Source organism: Tachyglossus aculeatus, chromosome 14 (genome assembly GCF_015852505.1).
Source record: "Tachyglossus aculeatus isolate mTacAcu1 chromosome 14, mTacAcu1.pri, whole genome shotgun sequence".
Taxonomy (NCBI): domain Eukaryota; kingdom Metazoa; phylum Chordata; class Mammalia; order Monotremata; family Tachyglossidae; genus Tachyglossus; species Tachyglossus aculeatus.
Window position 1 is genome coordinate 30,241,536 of NC_052079.1, and position 21,078 is coordinate 30,262,613.

At 41.0% G+C, this 21,078-nt stretch overlaps 1 protein-coding gene across 4 annotated transcripts in view; it reads right to left on the minus strand.

The window, feature by feature from the left end:
• The window catches only part of PPFIA2 (PTPRF interacting protein alpha 2), a 455,622-nt gene that overhangs the window by 270,631 nt on the left and 163,913 nt on the right, over positions 1-21,078 (minus strand). For 2 of the 4 annotated variants that reach the window (XM_038756975.1, XM_038756974.1), the window contains exon 1: positions 11,133-11,456. The exons of the other annotated variants lie outside the window; for them this stretch is intronic. In XM_038756975.1, coding sequence (XP_038612903.1) covers positions 11,133-11,213 — 81 coding nt within the window. In that variant the 5' untranslated portion in view covers positions 11,214-11,456. Of the gene's footprint in view, positions 1-11,132; positions 11,457-21,078 lie in introns of those variants that run through there. 4 annotated transcript variants of the gene reach the window in all.

Sequence of the window (21,078 nt, forward strand, 5' to 3'; positions counted from 1 at the left end):
AGTTGGCTTCAAAATCATTTTGGAACTACATTTTTTCCATCTTATGGAGTGATACATATTTAATAGTAGAATGAACATCATTTTATAAGCATCTGAACATAGTTTGATAAATTCCTTGGTATAGCACTGAGCATACCATTGACTGCAAAGAAATAGTTGATTTGCATTTCTGATAAATGATAAAGATGAGAACAAGTGTTCCCTCTGAATTGAGGAAACTTTCCTACTTAAGGAAAGTCCATTTTCTTTTCCATGATAATGTGGATTTACTCAGCCAGTAATCTAAACTTTCAAGAACTCGAGTTCTTTCTAGTATTCAGGGACTTCAAATTCTGACTCCGTTTGAAGGTTGAACATCTCACTGACTTGTGCCTGGAATAGTCAAACCTTTGCTGGTGTTTGATAAGACTTTTCTAATGGTTGCCAACCTATCCGACTTTGGATTTTCCTTCATTTGAAGTGCAGGATGTCAGCATTTATTTTTTTTCCACCTCACACTTAAAGTGTGCTCTGTGGAGTTTGTGGCTCCATGAAGCTTTACAAAACCTCAATTCCGAGAACCAGTCTGACACTTCAAGTCTAATAAGATTAACCTAAACCATCCAGTGATCCAGTCTGAGAATCTAGGCTTCGGTGACAGAATTCCAAGGATCAGTTACTAATCTGCAATGATATATCGTATGCTTAGAAAGTTGGTATGAGATATAGCTGTTGGAAAGTCAAGGGAATTCAAGGCTAAGAGGAATGACATGCATCAGCCTTGCAGAGAGGATCAGGCAGAATTATCACCCCAGAAAATGATCACTAGCCCCTTCCCACCTTAACATTCTCATAGTGAAAAAGCATCCAGGAGTACTGTAAAAATACTAATCCTGAAAGTTATATTATTCATTCGTCCTGAACTCACTGTATTATTCATAAATTTCTACCTCATTTATTTTAGTTTAATTTATTTTCATGTCATATCCTGAAAGACCCTGTTTAAATTGCATACCTGGATGTTAGGTGTAAAATGGAAAATTATTTCAATGTTTCATTATAAGATTTTAATTTTGCCTATTCCATGGTATTCAGTTAATGCTTACTGGGTGCAAGCCCTGTAGTAAGTGCTTGGGAGAATACAACAGTTGGTTAGACATGCTCCCTGTCCACCTGGAACTTAACAGCCTGGAGGGAGTGGCAGATATAAAAAATAAATTATAGATGTGGACATTAGTGTTGTGGGGTTGATAGTGGGGTGACTATCAAGTACTTAAAAATATACCTAGCCAAGTGCTCAGGTGACCCAGAAGAGAAAGGAAGAAGGGGAAAAGAGGGCTTAGTTGTAAGAGCCCCCATGGAGGATATACGATTACTGTAAAGCTTCGAAGGTGAGGAGAGTGTTTGTCTGTCATATATGGAGAGGGAGGCAGTCCCAGGCCAGAGGAGGACATGTAAAAGGGGTTAGTGTTTTATTTATATTAATATTTGTTAAGTGCTTATTATGTGCCAAGCACTATTCTAAGGGCTGGGGAAGATACAGGGTAATCAGGTTGTCCCACATGGGGCTCACAGCTTTAATCCCCATTTTACAGATGACATAACTGAGGCACAGAGAAATGAAGTGGCTTGTCCAAGGTCACATAGCAGACAAGTGGTGGAGCCGGGATTAGAACCCACATCCTCTGACTTCCAACCCCATGCTCTTTCCACAAAGCCATGCTGCTTCTTGAGCTTTGAGTGTTGAGACAGATGAGACTGAGGTACAGCGAGTAGGTTGGTGTTATAGCCGCGAAGTATGTGGGCTGCATTGTAGTAGGAAATCAGAGAGGTAAGGTAGGTGGGAGCGAGTTGATAAAGTGCTTTAAAGCTGATGGTTAGAAGTGTCTGATTCAGAGGTGGATGGGCAACTGCTGAAGATTCTTTAAGAGGGGAAAGACATGGAGTGAGTTTTTTTTTTTGAAAAATGATCCAGAGTGAAGTATGGACTGGGGAGGGGAAAGACAGGAAAAAGGGAGGTCAGCAAGGACGATGATTCTGTAGCCATGGTTGGATGACATAAGTGCTTAGATCAGCGTGGTAGTAGTCTGGATGGAGAGGAAAGCATGGATTCTAGAGAGCTTTGAAGGTAGAGCTGTCAAGATTTTGTGACAGAAGGAAGGAGTGGGTTGAATTTAGAGATGAGTTGAGGATAACACCAAGGTTTGGCAGAGAGACAGAGAGAGGATAGTGGTGTTTTCTACAGTGGAGGAAAAGAAGGGGAGGACAGTTTTAGGTTAAAAGATGAGTTCTATTTTGGACATGTGAAGTTTGAGGTGTCAACGGGACATCCAACTAAAAAAATATGCAGTCCATGTTTCCCCATTTCTCAAGAACTTCCAGTTGCTGTCCATCCACTTGTCTATCAAACAGAGCTCCTTACCATCTGCTTTAAAGCACTTGCTCCCTTGCCCCCTCCTACCTCCACCCCAGAAAAACTTGTTCTCCATCACCTCGCTCCCTCCTACCTCACCTCCCTTCTCTCCTTCTACAGCCCAGCCCGCAACCTCCGCTCCTCTGCCTCTAATCTCCTCACCGTGCCTCATTCTCACCTGTGCCGCCGTCGAATCCTGGTCCACGTCATCCTCCTGGCCTGAAATGCCCTCCCTCCGCACATCCGCCAAGATAGCTCTCTTCCTCCCTTCAAGGCCCTACTGAGAGCTCACCTCCTCCAGGAGGCCTTCCCAGACTGAGCCCCCTCCTTCCTCTCCCCCTCCCCATCCCCCCGCCTTACCTCCTTGCCCTTGCCCTCCTTACCCACCTGTATACATGTATATATGTTTGTACGTATTTATTACTCTATTTATTTTATTTGTACATATTTATTCTATTCATTTCATTAATACGTTTTGCTTTGTTCTCTGTCTCCTCCTTCTAGACTGTTAGCCCACTGTTGGGTAGGGACCATCTCTATGTGTTGCCTACTTGTACTTCCCAAGCGCTTAGTACAGTGCTCTGCACACAGTAAGAGCTCAATAAATACGATTGAATGAATGAATGCACACAGTAAGTGCTCAATAAATACGATTGAATGAATACTACAATCCAGCCCACACACTTTTGTTCCTCTAATGCCAACTTACTGTAACTCTATCTCATCTATCTTGCTGCTGACCTCTCGCCCACATCCTGTTTCTTGCTTGAAATGCACTTCCAATTCATATCCAACAGACAATTACTCTAGCCACCTTCAAAGCCTTGTTGAATGAAGGTACGTCTCCTCCAAGAGGTCTTCCCTGACTCAGCCCTCAATTCTCCCTCTCCCATTACCTCTGCATCCCTTTCTACTTGGATTTGCACTCTTTATTCACCCCTCCCTCAGCCCCGCAGGACTTATGTACATATCCATAATTTCTTTATTTACATTAATGTCTATCTCCTCCTCTAGACTGTAAGATCGTTTTGGGCGGGGAATATGTCTACCAACTCCGCTATATTGTTAGAGTGTACTCTCCCAAGTGCTTAGTATAGTGCTCTGCACACAAGTGTTCAATAAATATGATTGATTGATTGATTGAGATGCCCTGAAGGCAGGAGAAAATTCAAGACTAAAGAGAAGAAGGATCAGAATATTTGCCAATCATCTATATCCATGACTTCATTTAGTCATGGAAGAGAATGACTTCTCCAGGGGAGTGGAGAATAGATATGAAGAGTGGTGTTGCCTAGTTGATATAGCTTGGGCCTGAGAATCAGAAGAACCTGGGTTCTTATCCTGGCTCCACCACTGTGTCTGCTGTCTGACCCTGGGCAAGTCACTTAACTTCTCTGGGTAAAATGGCAATTAAGACTGTGAGCCCCATGTGGGACATGGACTTTGTCAAACCTGATTAGCTTGTATCTACACCAGCACTTAGAACAGTGTTTTGCATATAGTAAGCACTTAACAAATACCATTGTTATTATTATTACCCAAGCACAATATCTGGAACACAGTCTCCTAGAGTGTGAGCCCACTGTTGGGTAGGGACCATCTCTATATGTTGCCAACTTGTACTTCCCAAGCACTTAGTACAGTGCTCTGCACACAGTAAGCGCTCAATAAATACCACTGATTGATTGATTGGAACATTGTAAGCACCTAACAAGTACCATAAAATAGAATAGAGGAAAATAGAAGGGGACACAGAAATGTGCCTTGAAGGACTACCAGACCGAGGATACATTAAATATTTAATTTTAGAAATCTCTCTAAGGAATTAAAAAGTGATCACATCTACTTACTCTCCCCAATGCTTAGTACAATATTCTGCAAACAGTTAAGATTCAAAAAATACCATATTGCTAGTTTGATATCGTGTTTAATAATTAGTATCTAAAGTTCCTATCCAATCTTACTTAGAGATCATTTTGTAAATATAATCTTATTAGGTGGGAAGCAGCATGGCCTAGTAGAAAGACCAGAGGTCTGGGAGCTAGAGATCCTGGGATCTAATCCCAGTTCCACCACTGGTCTGTAGTGTAGTCCACCACTGTAGTAACATGATCTTGGGTAAGTCACTTCACTTCTCTGTGCCTCAATACTTATTCTCCTTCCTATCTTGAATGTGAGACCCATGCGGATATTGTGTTTAATAATTAGTATCTAAATTTCATCTCCAGTCTTACGTAGAGATCATTTTCTAAATTTAATCATATTAAATAGCAGCATGGCTCTGTGGCAAGAGCACGGGCTTGGGAGTCAGAGGACTTGGGTTCCAATCCCAGCATCCCCACTTGCTGTGTGACCTTGGGCAAGTCACCTAACTTCTCTGTGCCTCAGTTCCCTCAACCATAAAATGAGGATTAAGACTGTGAGCCCCAAGTGGGCCGGGGGTTGGGTCCAAATTGATTATCTTGTATCTACCCCTGTGCTTAGTACAGTGCTTGGCACATTAGTCACTCAATCATATTTATTTACTGTGTGCAGAACACTGCACAAAACACAAAATATAACAGGCACATTCCCTGCCCATGGTAAACTGCTGAACAAATACCACAGTTATTATTAGTAGTATTAAATCATGTGAAATATTTATCATCACATTAGAATAAAAACATTTCCAGTCATGCTTTAAAATTAACTTCTGTGCTCATTTAACTTTCAAATATATTTTCAAAGATTTCAAGGGGCTAACAGACTAACAATCTCTACTACAATAGGATAACAGGGACACAAATATTTTGTTTTTCTAAAAAACTGAGGAACAAAAGAGTTTATTGCTCAACTTTCACTGTGGGTTAGTGACCTGTTTAGCAGGAGCAGAAGGACCCAGTGCTAATACAATTGTGGATCTTCTAAATATTCAGAAGCTTCTGCAGATGTAATGAATTTGCTTAATGTGTCAGTCACATAACATTTATAACACCCAAACCTTCAATTAATTTTGATGTCAACTGCAGGAAACTCCCAAGGTGCATATTTTAAAGCAGACCAGATCAATGAAATGAAATGAAAACTCAGCATAAAAGAAAATGGTCCCCTGTTTCACGGTCCTCTTAGACAATGTAAGATAGCTCCTAAGAATTACTGTTTTCAATATTTTTCTTTTGACTAGATTAATTCATCAGTATTTGGGCAAAAAGAACTCTATGAATGTTCTTTTTTCTCCAAATTTTATTTTTTTTATATTCTATCACCACCATGTACTCAGTGTGTATAGCTTGCAAGAATGGTAAATAAAAATGGTTATCCTCTGTGTCTCTGCCCAGATTTATTTATAATTAACAATGGTTATTGTCATTACAGCATTTATTAAGCAACTGTTCCGCATGATGAGTGAATATTTGATTGGTAGGTACAGGGGTAGATAAAAGGGGTATAAAATTGGACACAGTCCCTATCCCCATTTTACAGATGAGAAAAATGAGACAGAAGGCAGCAGGCCTGTGGCAGAGTGGGAACTAGAACCCAGATCTCTTGAGTCCCAGGCCCATGCTCTTCTCATCCCGGCTCTGCCAACTGTCAACTGTGTGACTTTGGGCAAGTCACTTAACTTCTCTGTGCCTTAGTTACCTCATGTGTAAAATGGGGATTAAGACTGTGGGCCCCCAGTGGGACAACCTGATCACTTTGTAACCTCCCCAGTGCTTTGCACATAGTAAGTGCTTAATAAATGCCATCATCATCATTATTATTATTACTAGGCTACAGGTTTCTAAATAACTTGGCTACATTCCGCATCAGATGCTAGTTTATGGCACTGTTACAATCAACTGCTTACTAGTAATTCACTAAACTGATAATCTCATCTATTTAAAAAAAATCCTGTAAATCTGCACATGGAATCCTTTTGTTTATGCTCTGTGTTCAAATCTGAGATTTTCCAATGTTCCATAAAATGGCCATTTCTATTGTTAGTACTTTTAATACTTCAAGCCTGTAATGACGTCGATGAGACATCGGTAATATTCCATTTATAAAATAAATGAAGGATACTCATGAAGGACAAATGGCATAATTGTTATTATTATTATTAATTCACTGATCAGAGGAGAATTATACATGGAAGAATTGTGAAAGCTGTCAGACCACTCCAAGAGAATAAAAGAAGGGTCCTGAATCTTTTGAATAACAAAATAATTTAAAAATGTATTTGAAATGATGTAAATAGTTTAACATATTTAAGTTTGAAATTGCACTTGAAATATTATATGCAAAATTATTTAATGAGATCAATTAAATAGTGGGGGCAGGGATTTTGTCTATCTAATCTATTGTTGTACTCTCCCAAGGCCTTAGTCAATAAATACCTCTGACTGACTGACGATCTCTTTGAGGTCAGGGACTATGGTTTCTTACAACCGTACTCTCTTGGCTTTACATAATGCTCTGCAACAGGTACTCAATAAATACTACTTACGGATGGATAACTGCCAGGAGAGCTATTCACCCAAGCATAAGCACTTCCCTCTTGAGACAAACCAGAAAGGCTACAGAGGACAGGCCACAGAGTGGTGGTTTTCCACTTCATGTTTGGTACTTAGAAAGCACATCTATGGAGGAACATGGATAGTGCTTGTGTTTCAATTTGAATCGTACTTTCCAAGAGCTTAGTACAGTGCTCCGCACACAGTAAGCGCTCAATAAATACAATTTAATGAATGACTTCTTCCCTGTCATTGTACCTTGTATTAAGAAATCAATTAGTCCACAATATTTACTGAGTACTTACTGTTTGCAGAGCAGTGTCCCAAGTGCTCGGGAAAGTACAATTTGTCATTTATTTATTCATGTCTAATTTATTTATGCACATCTGTGGATGATTTATTTATATTAATGTCTGTCTCACCCTCTTGACTGTAAGCTTGTTGTGGGTAGGGAATATGTCTGTTTATTGTTATATTGTACTCTCCCAAGGTCTTAGTACAGTACTTTGCACACAGGGAATGTCACTGTGTATTGTTGTATTGTTCTTTCCCAACCACTTAGTACAGTGTTCTGCACACAGTAGGCGCTTAATAAATATGATTGAAGTCAGTATCCAATAAATAAGCTTGAAGGAATGAAAATTGGTAATTGTGATCCCTGCCCACAATCAATCAATGGTATTTATTGGCACTTACTATGGGCAAAGCACTGTACTAAGAGCTTATCATCTATGGGAGCTTAGGATCTACAGGAGGAGCCAACAGGCATTTGCAGTTGCTGCAAACAGCATATGATCAGCTTAAAAGGGCTGAAATCCATTTCATCTTCTGCTGACTGCAATTCCATGTTAACTTATGTTATTCTACATTTATTTTCTGTGGCTCTTTTCAATTAGTCAATGGTATCTGTTGAACTCTGTGAACAGAGCACTGTATTGTGCGCTTGGAAGAGTAGAATAAAATGTGATTCATAGACATGATCCTTGCCACAAGTAGCTTATAGTCTACAGGAGGAGATAAACATTAAAATGATTTAAAGATAGGGGAAATGGCAGACCATAACAGTATGTCCGTAAGTGCTGCGGGGCTGGGGGTGGGTGAATATCAAGTGCTTAAGGGGTACAGATCTAAGTGATGCAGAAGGAGGGCAAATAGAGGAAATATGGGGTTAATCAGGAAAGAACTCTTGGAGAAGATATGATTTTGGTAGGACTCTGATGGTGTGGAGAATGGTGGTCTGAAATATATCAATTAATCAATCAATGGCACTTACGGAGTGTTTTGTGTGTGCCAAGTACTGTACTAAACAGTTGGAAGAGTAGATATGACAGAGTTGGTAGACACATCCCCTGTCTGCAAGGAAGGTGCTCTGAACACAGTAAAGTACCATTGATTGACTGAAGGAAGAGAGAATTTCAGGCAGGAGGAAAGGATATGGATACAGGGTCACCCGTGAGACAGACCAAATTGAGGTACAATGAATAAGCTTGTGTTGGAAGAGTGAAACAGTGGAGTTTAAGCTAGGAGAGGGAGGGCTGATTGAGTGCTTTAAGACGAATGGTAAGGAGGTTCTGTTTGACACAGAGATTAATTGGCAACCACTGGAGGTTTTTGAAGAGAGAGGAGATGGGGACTGAACTTCTTTTTTTCTTTTAAGAAAAATGATCCAGGCAGCAGAGTGAAGTATGGCCTGGGGTAGTGAGATACAGGAGTCAGGATCAGTGATGAGGTTGATGCAGTAATTACAGCAGGATAGGATAAGCGTGGCTTATTGGAGCATGGGCTTGGGAGTTAGAGGTCTTGGGTTCTAATCCTGGCTCTTCCACTTGTCAGCTGTGTGACTGTGGGCAAGTCACTTAACTTCTCTGTGCCTCAGTGACCGCATCTGTAAAATGGGGATTAAGGCTGTGAGCCCCACGTGGGATAACCTGATTACCTTGTATCTACCCCAGGGCTTAGAACAGTGCTTGACACACAGTAAGCACTTAACAAATACATTATTATTATTATAAGTGGTTGGAGCAATAAGGAAGCACTTTGGATGGAGCAGAAAGCGCAGCTTTTAGTGATGCTGTAAAGGTAGATCAGGTAGGATTTGGTAACAGGCTTGATATGCAGGTCGAATGAGAGAGATGAGTCAAGGATGATGCCAAGACTTTGAGCTTCTGAGACAGGGAGGATAGTGGTATTGTCTACAGTGAGTTCTCTCACATCTGTTCTCATTATGCATTTCTGGAAGCAGCATGGCCTAGCAGAAAGAGCACAGGTCTGCAAGTCAGAGAACTTGGGTTCTAATCCCCGCCCTGTGACTTGTCTGCTGTGTGACCTTGGGCAAGACACTTAACTTCTCTGTGCCTCAGTTACTTCATCTGTAAAGTGGGGACTAAGACTGTGAACCCCAAATGGGACAGGGACTGTCCAACCTGATTAGCTTGTATCTACTCTAGCTCGTAGTACATTGTCTGGCTCAGTAAGTGTTTACCAAATACTTTTAAAACAAACACACAAAAAAAATTATGCTGAGGAGGAATTCAGGATTTTTTTTTTTTTACAACAACAGGTACCCGGATAGAAAGAAGACGATGTGTAATGGAAGAAACTCTTGTGCACTTGTATGCAGTAGTGAGGGGCAGAATGTGGAACTACAGAGTGACTCTAATGTGGTATTCTTCAATACATAGGTCCCACATTTTCATAGAACTGATTATGTTGACAAATGCCAAAAATCTTTTTCCCAATTCAGATTCAACCCACCTGCATTCCACACAAAATTTCTTTTGCACAAAAATCTTTCATTAAAAATACCACAGTTATGTTTAAAAATCATCATTTCCTTTTCAAGGGAAAGTCATCTAACTAAAGATGGTGTACGGCGCAGCGAAAGCCTGGGTCACGTATGAGCAGAGGCACTCTGCCTACCTGCAAAACTTTCAGAGGTGGAGGTAGAATACCTGGTCTCAAGAGCTACGTGAAAAACTCTAAGGTACTGACTGGAAAGCATGCTTATATCTCAGTGTGTGGAAGAAGAGTCTGAGGAGAATTTTGTTTTTGAATCTGTGCCAGAATGGCAAGTCATTGCTGTATGAAGGGTCCACCTGCTATAGAACAGCTCCTCACTATCAGAAATCATCACTGTAAAACATGGGAGGAGAGAACACGACTAAAAATAGAAGCATAAGAAAAAAAGAAACCTGGTTGGGAAGGGATGATTATCCCTAATGCTCCCAGTTGGCAAACTCTGGGAGCTGCATAAATATATACACGAGCTCTTCCTGTTTTTTTTTTCTTTTTGAGTGTTGGTTTTTATCTTACACCTTCCAATTTTCTCATATTGGTCTCTGAGAATTTAAATATCTAGTTTTCTGGACGTGACCTATTTTGGAATAAGACAACAACTAAACAAAACAAGTAGATAGGAGGAATTTTGTTTTTAATCTCATCAATATAAAATCCTGAGCCAGAAGTGGCATTTTCTCATTTCATGTAAAGTGAATTATCACTAAATCCTGACTGCTGAGAGGCACATTTGTCTCCCTGATTGGTACATACTCGATCCAGGACATCATATTTTTCCAGACAGATGACTAGTTTATTCAAATGCTTCGATTAAAGCTTTATGCCTCACATTTATTCTTCCATTATAAGTCACTTTGACCTTTTGATAATACAGGAAAGCTTCTGCCTGAATGAGGTTCCAGTTTGCTGTAAATTGATAACCTTAATACAAAAACCACAATACTGTGTGTGTGTGTGTGCACACATTTGCCTTCTTTGCTCATGATTGCTCATACACAGCCACTTGACAAAACAAAATAAATCTATCTAAAATAATAGGGATTGTGAATCTATGTATAAGATATTAAAGTGTTTTCCCAAGCCTAATAGACATATTTTTCAAAGCTTCGTAAACTGTTTTCATCTGCGGTGTCTTGAATTTTGTGATTTTTTTTTCAGAAATGTGTCTCTAAAACATTGCCCCCATATGCTAGGGGGATTCTAGCTAGCATTATTATGAAATCCAATAAACCTTAATGAAATATGTGGAAAATGAGGTGTTCAATAGCACTGCACTATCATAGAGAATCTTATTTCTATTTCATTTTACCAAGAAAAACTCAATTGTCAACACTGCCAGTTTTTTTTTTTCCAATCATATTTTCAGCACTCTAGCACGTGGACACTTCCCACCGCTTTTCCTTTCACTGATCAAAAGTTTAACTACATTTTTACTCCCTAAGAACTGAAGTTAATGAAAACTCACTTACTTGAAAAGTATAGAACCGGGTCCCATTAGGAGGGTGCATCTTGGGGGAGCCAGAAACGCTGTTCATATCCGAGAAAATCATTTCTGATCCCAGAGACAATACAATTCGCAAGGAGATACGGATGCAGAGCAGAGCTTAGCTTACAGATCAATCCTTTCGTGCATTTAGTGGGGAGATGGGACAAAATGAAGTCTGCATAATCCTTTTCAGAGTGTTCACTGATAGCAGCAGTCTGACTCCCTTGCTTCTACATTTGAAAGCTAAACTGGATGGTGATCACTTCCCAAACTCTAGTTCGGCTAGTCCTTTAGAAGGTGCAAAGATAATTAAAAAAAAAAGAGAGAGAGAGAGAGAGAATCACATAAAGGAGGAATGCTAGAACCGACAGTAAGTGGAGCTTGTGCAGAATCTGGCAATGCTTTGGGACCTGCCCATCTGTTCTCAGTGATAATCACCTCCCTCCTCCACCACAGCCACGCAGAGTGATTATGCTAAACATTCCGGTTAACCAATAACACACAGCTTCATTTCAAGCAGGCATGGACTGTGTAAGAAACTGAACCTGGTAAAAAGGAGTATCTCTTTTGACTCACCCCAAGTGGACTACAGATGTCATTTAAAGCTGTCTTTAATAAATCACTTTGACTAAACGATTCAATTTTGCCCCTCACTCCTTTCTGCTGTCTCATCTTCTTGACTGTACTTATTCTAAACAGTATTTTTGCAGTACTTTCCTTAAAAAGCTGTCTCACATTTCACGATAAAAATAGCTTCTGCTTTTACCATCTGTGGCATTTAATATCATGGTAGATTAGCCTGAGAACCGTGGATACAAATTAAATAATTTTATAGTGAGCAGCTTCATAAATATGATATGCTAAAATGTTTTTTTCCTTCCTCAACTTTTATTATAAACAAAACAAAATTTCTTTATGGTTGCTATCAAATTACATTCACTGTTTTTCTCCAGGCCCAATATAATCATCCAAATTCACCCATTTTTTTCATATTTTTATTTATAATTTTTTAATTATTAGAACTTTCCAGCATTTTACCATTTTCAGTATTAACTGGGCACACCCAATACAGAATGAAAACATTTGTTTGAATCTGAATTTAAGGATGATGCTGGTTCATAATGATTTAGAGAGATATTCTCTATCATATAGTTCTTTTTTCTAGATTGCAAATCATTACTTGCAAATTCCTATGCTGCGCAGCAAGGCATATTTGCTATTCCTTGTTAACACCCAGATTGTTGAGTCTGCAGGAAAGCATTAAAGATCATATTCAAATGACTTGGCACCTTTTAGGAGCAAAAATAAATGTTCCATTTACACATAATTCAGAAGTGAGGAACTAAGAGAAGGATGAAACTTGGGAATGAGCCAAAAACGAGGCCTCTGTGAGCCCATCAAAAAGATGTTAATGTTAGACACAATATAGAATAAAAAGAATGGAATCCATCCGCTCTGAATTTGAAAACTGCCAGTTACCTCTGATGTTCATAAGTCACACCTTTTTTTTCCAAATCCTATTACTTCTTTGATCCAAATAACTGCAATGAAGCTTTAAATTTGTTAACATCAGAAGAATACACCTCCAGGCAGATATCTTCAGGATGAAAAAATAATGTCAGGAAATAGAAGAAATCAGAACATTTTGCTGGGCTGAGATTCAAGCTTTTGTACTTGAGAATACACAGGCTAACGAGCAAAATGTTTCCATTACTAAAGGGATGCAAAATAGTCATTTTGTCTTCTACATGAACAAAATCAACTATATTCATTCATTCAATCATATTTGAGTGCTTACTGTGTGCAGAGCACTGTACTAAGCGCTTGGGAAGTACAAGTTGGCAACATATAGAGACGGTCCCTACCCAACAACGGGCTCACAGTCTAGAAGGGGGAGACAGACAACAAAACAAAACATGTGGACAGGTGTCAAGTCTTCAGAATAAATAGAACTAAAGCTAGATGCACATCATTAACAAAATAGAATAGTAAATATGCACAAGTAAAATAGAGTAATAAATCTGTACAAACATATATACAGGTGCTGTTGGGAAGGGAAGGAGGTAAGATGGTGGGGGTGGAGAGGGGGACGATGGGGAGAGGAAGGAGGGGGATCAGTCTGGGAAGGCCTCCTGGAGGAGGTGAGCTCTCAGTAGGGCTTTGAAGGGAGGAAGAGAGCTAGCTTGGTGGATGTGCGGAGAGAGGGCATTCCAGGCCAGGGGGAGGACGTGGGCAGGGGGTCGATGGCGGGACAGGCAAGAACGAGGCATAGTGAGGAGGTTAGCGGCAGAGGAGCTGAGGGTGCAGGCTGGGTTGTAGAAGAAGAGAACGGAGGTGAGGTAGGAGGGGGAAAGGTGATGGAGAGTCTTGAAGCCAAGAGTGAGGAGTTTTTGCTTGATGCGTAGTTTCCTACCTATATTCCTGAAACCCAACTAACTCCCAATATCCCAAACTGGATAGAGATTCTAGGGCAAAGGCGTATGAGAGTCTGGAAAGTGCAGTGACATCTCAAAGAAAGACAGCTGTGAGGCATCACTAGGGGCTAAGAGTCAAGTGAGAGACATTGCTGACCTCCCAGCCCATGGACCCGGACTGGAAGCAGCATGGCGTAGTGGATAGAGCACAGACCTTGAAGTCAGAAGGTCATGGGTTCTAATCCTGCTCCACCAGTTGTCTGCTTCGTGACCTTGGGTAAGTCACTTCATTTCTCTGTCAGCTACCTCATCTGTTAAATGGGAATTGAGACTGACAGGGAGTCCAACTCGATTTGCTTGTATCCACCCGAGCATTTAGCACAGTGCTTGGCACATAGTAAGCGCCTAACAAATACCACAGCTATTATTATTATTGTTATTGTTAGGTAAATCTCTATATAACCTATTGGTGGAGCTGTTTCCTGGAAGCTGTTTTGTTTGGAAATTCAAGTAGTTGTGGCTTTGGCTTCATCATCATTAAGGCTATCTCATAATCAATCAATCAATCGTATTTATTGAGTGCTTACTGTGTGCAGAGCACTGTACTAAGCGCTTGGGAAGTACAAGTTGGCAACATATAGAGACAGTCCCTACCCAACAGTGGGATAATAAAACGGAAAGCTCCATGGTTGCTATCTGGCTAGCAGTCTCAACGTACTGAGGAAAAATATTCCCCAGTACTATAAATAGCCAGAAAAGACAGCTTTCTCAAATAACCCAGTGAGCTGACCAGCACCTTCAAAGGACTCTATTTTTGAAGACCCTTTGTTCATCTTGGAAATTTCCTGAAAACTTTATTAGGCAATATTTGCATATCCAAACATCTGGCTATACAGTCATCATTTACATGAAAACAAGTGACTCCCTTTAGCATGAACCTATAACAACTGCACCTTTTATATTAAAACAAATCACATTTTCCACCAGGCTCTCCAGGCTCCAAAGCAAAGGAGTAAAACATACTTTGAGGACAAAAATACACAGTCCTTTCATGGTTCCCCATGAGAAGATTGAAATGGGGATAAAATGGGACCTAAAAGGTAGGTTTCTCAATAATTTACTCATCTAATTCAATAAAAATATGTGATTTAAATCTTAATTTAAAACAGCTGTTTTTCCATTAGCTATCATAACAGGAGATAATATGCCACATGGAAAAGGAAATATTATACTAAAAGAATAGAAAGCATTCTACACCATCAGATGTGACGTTGCTTTACATAGGATATTTGCAACAAATCGATCTCGTGTGCTTTTGATCAGGTGAGCATATCCTGGCCAATGTTAATTTTGTAGGGAAACCACAAAGATATTTTGGGTCTGCATTTATTTCTTGAACACACCTTGGCGACTCTTATTCTGAACGGTTGCTAGAGAAACTAGGTGTCATCTCTAGAAAAGGTGGACATTTTCCTGCTACCTTTGTAGACACAAAATGGCCAAAGAAGGGTGCTTGGTACCCCTGATTTTCTTGCTTCTCCAGTGGCATTGAAGAGGCCTTTAAAGTTCCTTTATGTGGGCAGTGAATTCTTTAGCAGATTCTAGGTCGGGTCAGATGCATTAACTCCATATCGAAACACACAAAAGGACAAAGTTTGTCAGGAAATCAATCGAATCTGTAACAGTGCAGAAACAGTGAGGTACCCATATAAACCATCTGGAGTCCCTAGATAGCAGATACCAAACACTGGAAATTTTTCATTTCACTGGGATAAAGAGGGTCTTGCAGCAATATGAAAAGCCATGGGAAGAAATGGCACTTGCACTTCAAAGGACCCCAGTCTACCAACCAATGGTGTTATTTAAGTGCTTACTCCATACCAGTGCTTAGAACAGTGCTTGGCACATAGTAAATGCTTAACAAATACCATTATTATTATTAATATTATTATTATACAGAGCACTTTATGAACCACTTGGGAGAGCACAATAAAGTAAGTAAAAACAATCACTGCTCTCAAGGAGCTGGGGAGACAGACGTAACCTATCGCTCTTGATGGGAGACTCTGTATCTCCATTTATACATCCACCCATCTATCCACTGCTACCCATGGACTAGTTCTAAAGGTCCACATGGGCAACTGTAGATTAAAGGGTACCTTGTGGCACAGAGCTGGGAGTGATATTTTCCCTGCCTAATTTCCACCATCAGCGAGGTAAAGGCAGTGTTGCCTAGTGGAAAGAGCATGCGCCTGGAAGTCAGAGGACCTGGATGCTAATCCCACCCCTGACAACTGTTTGCTGTGTGACCTTGGGTGAGTCACTTAACTTCTCTGTGCCTCAGTTTGCTCAACTGTAAAATGGGGATTCAATTTCATTCCCACCTATTTAGACTGTGAGCCCTTCTATGGGACAGGGACTGTGTCCAATCTGATTATTTTGTATGTACCCCAGCACTTAGAACAGTACTTGGCACATAGTAAGTGCTTAATAAATCCAACAAAAAAGTACCATCAATCAAGCACTTCGTACAGTGCTCAGTAAGTGCTCAATAAATACGATTGAATGAAGTATTTTATTGAACATGAACTTAGTGAGAAGCACAGTAATCGATCAAGCAATCATATTTTCTGAGTACGTAGAGTGAATAGAACACTGTGCTAAACACATGGAACAGTAAAATAGAGTTAGTAGACAAAATCCCTGCCCAAGATTTAGTGGAATAATGGTTTCTGAGAACAACAGGAGCAAATTATGCACATCTGCTTGCAAGGAGTTAACAATCCAAACAGCCACCGTTAAACTATGTAAAAAGAACAATCTATGTACTCCATTAAATGTATATGCATTGATTTATTTTTCCATACTTCTGCTGTTACATGTTAAAGCTATATCGGTTCTCCTTTTCTCACTGTTCACCTACAATTTGAAGCTTCTTGTATTACCCATGGGAAGGCAACCTTGTAAAAAGGCAGGAACACTGTCTATGGTTCTGCCTGCAGTACGGAGTCAACAAATGATGATGGTGTTTCCAGTTGGGAAAGAGAAATGATTCTGTGCCTGGAGATTCCAGGACAGAGAACGTATGCAGAAGTGATTATAGCGATAGCAGCTTATCTAAAACCACTTGCACTCCTTCATCCCAGTCAATCACGTTCCCACTAGGGCACAGAGACCGACAAGTGGGTTGGCAGGAGTGCAGTGGATCGTGAAGTTCAGGCAAAGCTTTTTAGGTGAAGAATCCATATGAGGCAAAGTGGTCTTGGCCTAATGCTGAGGCCTCATGACCTGGTGGGGAGTTGCCTTGTGATAGCCCTTATGGTTTATGCTGCAGGATCTTGGCTGTATTGGAGCTCCTTTCATTTATTCAGTCAATTCATTCAATCAGATTTCTTGAGCACTTACTGAGTTCAGAGCACTGTACTAAGCACTTGGGAGAGTACAACATAACAATCAACTGACACATTCCCTGCCCACAAGGAGCTTGCAGTCTACTGGGGAGACGGACACTAATATAAATACATAAATTGCAGATACGTAGATAAATGCTGTGGGGGTGGGGATGAATAAAAGGAGCAAGTCAGGGTAATGCAAAAGAGAGTAGGAGAAGAGGAAAGGAGGGCTTAATTAGGGAAGGACTCTTGGAGGATATGTGGTTTAATTAAGGCTTTGAAAGTGGGGAGAGAGTCACTGACTGTCTGATATGAGGGGGGAGGGCTTTCTAGCCAGAGGAAGAACATGGGTGAGAGGTGGGCCGTGAGACAGATGAGGTTAAGGTACAGTGAGAAGGTAAGCATTAGAAGGTTAGCATATGAAGGAGGTTATCATTAGCACCTCACACAACAGCACAGGTAGTTCTTTGGTCAGAAGACTTTGCCACTGGTGGCACAGCCCCAGCAGGTAGAATTGGGTTTAGAACTCACATCTCCCAAATTCCAGAGAAATGCTCTGTCTGCTGAAACAATCTTCAACAAATACGATCGAATAGCACAGTTCTCTATACATAGTGCTCAATAAATAGCACTGATGATGATGACTGGTAGATCTGGTAACCATTAACAAATGAATAAATACATACAAACATGCATACATAACTCACTAAATGAATGAGGGGTGGAAAGATGAAGAAAGAAAGGGATGAAGACAAAATACATATCCCTTAATGCTATCTTTTGAACACTGCAGAGCACTGTACTAAACCCTTAGGAGGGTACAATACACCAGAATTAACCAAGTTTCCTTCCCATAATGAGCTTACAGTACAAAGGATCTACCCATCTCTACCCAATCTTTCTTCTTTCTAGAAAGAGGAGAATACGTTTTCATGTTGGAAACATTCTAGATAAACAACTGGGCAGAAGGAATATGGGACCTGAGGAAAGAATCCACAAATTCTCCAAAGAAGACACATATCTTCTTTAAGCCAGTAGAATTTGGCAGCTGACAACGTTTAGATTGGCAAAATTGTTGATCCAATCAGCCTGGAGCTTTCACTCCTTTTGAATTTTCCAGTAGAAATGAACAAGGTTAGAAATGAAATAGAACTGTTCTAACTGAAAAATAAAAATCACATCCTGTTAGCAACTACAATCCACAAAATACTATATTCTTTTCCCAACCACGTTTTTTTTTTTTACTTTTTTTTCTTAAGAAGCAGCATGACCTAATGACAGGAACATGGGCCTGGACAGAAACTCCTCACCCTTGGCTTCAAGGCTGTCCATCACCTCGCCCCCTCCTACCTCACCTCCCTTCTCTCCTTCTCCAGCCCAGCCCACACCCTCTGCTCCTCTGCCGCTAATCTCCTCACCATGCCTCGTTCTCGCCTGTCCCGCCGTCGACCCCCGGCCCCCGTCATCCCCCTGGCCTGGAATGCCCTCCCTCCCCAAATCCACCAAGCTAGCTCTCTTCCTCCCTTCAGGGCTCTGCTGAGAGCTCACCTCCTCCAGGAGGCCTTCCCAGACTGAGCCCCCTTCTTCCTCTCCCCCTCTTTCTCCTCTCCATGCCCCCCGCCTTACCTCCTTCCCTTCCCCACAACACCTGTATATATGTTTGTATGTATTTATTACTCTATTTTACTTGTACATATTCTATTTTATTTTGTTAATATGTTTTGTTTTGTTCTCTGTCTCCCCCTTCTAGACTATGAGCCCAATGGTGGGTAGGGACCGTCTCTATATGTTGCCAACTTGTACTTCCCAAGCGCTCAGTACAGTGCTCTGTACACAGTAAGTGCTCAATAAATACGATTGAATGAATGAATGAATGAATGAAAAAGGATGTGGGTTCTGATCCTGGCTCTGTCACTTACCTGCTATGTGACCTTGGGCTAGTCACTTCCCTGTGCCTCAGTGACCTCATCTGTAAAATGGGGATTAAGTCTGTGAGCCCCATGTGGGGTAGGAGCTGGGTCCAACCACCCATTTCTATCCCATGTGTTTGTGCAAAAGTAATTTCTTCCAACACTCCAGCTTACTGTATCTATACAGGCTGGTATTGTTGGATGACTGTTCCCTAATTCCCTAACAACATGCTAGTAAAAATGTGTGGTGAAAACATGTTATGGCTGAACTGAATGTATAAGCATCTAGAAGGACTCATCACAGTAGAACAATATCTGGCATGCTGATTCAAATGGGAGATTTCAATGCACATGTTGGCAATGATGCTAAAACAGAGAAAAAAAATCAGTGGACCACACAGAATTGGTCAACTAAAGTAATGTGGCAAAAAACGTCCTATCCTTTCTCAGTGAATTAACTCTTTTAATCACCTACAGAGTATTACACTTCCTAAATATAAGAAGGAGCTAAGCAGTTCTACCTTCTGATGATACTGTAGTAGTGGTATTTATTGGGAACCCACAGTGCCCACAATGAGACAAGGACCGTGTTTAAACTGTTTATCCCATATTCACCCCAGGGATTAGTGCAGTGGCTGGCACCCAGTGAGTACTTAATACCACAACTGAACATGTATCTGTAACAGTAGTTATTGAGCTCAACATACACTTCATTGAGTGATCAGAAGGACAACCCAAGTTTCCTGCCTTTAAGGACTTGGCACTCCTATTACAACTAACCCACACATGCTGCTCCTCTAATGCCAATGTATTCTCTGTACCTTGATCTAGTCAATCTCTCCACTGACAAGGACCCTTTGGGCTGAAATTCCCTCTCCCTTCATATGTGGCAGTCCACTACTCTCCCCACCTGCAAAACCCTCCTAATATTACATCTCCTCCATGAGGCCTTCCCAGACTAAGCTGTCATCTCCCCTATCCACCCTCCCCTCTGCTTCTACTAAGCCCTCAGCTCCTCTTCCAAGGGGAGAGATTCACCCCAAGATCCTGACCAGATCGATAGGGGGGTGACAGTTGTGACTAAGGGGTGTTCTAACTGTTTAGAACATGAATAGTGGGATGAGACTCTGGATGGATCACCGGGGTCGGGAGGGGTGACTAAGGGAAGCCATTCTGACCATCCTGAGCGTCCTGGTTGCTATTAGAAACTGGGGTGCCTTACCACTACCCCAGTACCACTTTCATACTCACCCCACATCACTTCTACTCTACTATTTCCCCTATCTGCAACTTATTTTAATGCCCGTCTCCCCCTACAGATTGTAAGCTCCTCGTGGGCAGGGACCCTGCATACCAATTCGGTTGTACTCTACTTCCCCGAGCACTCAGCACAGTGCTCTTCACACAGTAAAAACTTAATACCATTGAATGAGGGAGACTGACATAAAAATAAAAATATTCACAAATAGTGAAATTCAAATAACTGAATGCTCAGTTGACTGTGTGTGTGTGTGTGTGTGTGTGTGTGTGTGTGTGCGCGCATACATATATTAGGTCAACTGAACACATATATACACACACGCACTCTCTAGTGTAAAGGACAGGTGTAAATATATATATATATATATATGTGTGTGTATATAGATATGAATAGTGGAGGAGGCATGAGACCTCATTACTGCTACAAGAGTGGTGCTGAATTTCTACTGTATGGACTCAAGCACTTAGTGCTCTGCAAACAGTGGAAGTTCCAAAATGCTATGAACGATGATGACTGATCATCACCTGAGAGGTTCCCAATGCAGAGCATTGTCTAAGTACTGAGGAAAGGTACATGGTTCATAAACCTTCAGTGCCCCCACCTCCTAAAAATGGGATTGAAATGTATGAACAAGAAAACTTGAAATGGTAAACAAAAGCATAACATACCAAAACAATGACAACAATAACCAGAGCCACAGTCCAGTTTTGGCAAAAGGAGTCACCAGTCTCTTCACAGCTCCTGAAGGCAGGAGGAAATACAAGACTTTGGAAAATGGGACAGGTCAGGGATGGAGATGTACACTGGGGAATCAACTGCATAGGGAGGAATGGTAGTTGAAGCCCATGGAAGCGAATGAGTTCTCCAAGAGAGTTGTGTAGAAGAGGAATGGAAGGAGACCCAAAACTGAGCCTTGAGGGATGCCTACAGTTAGAGGATGGGAGGCAGAAGA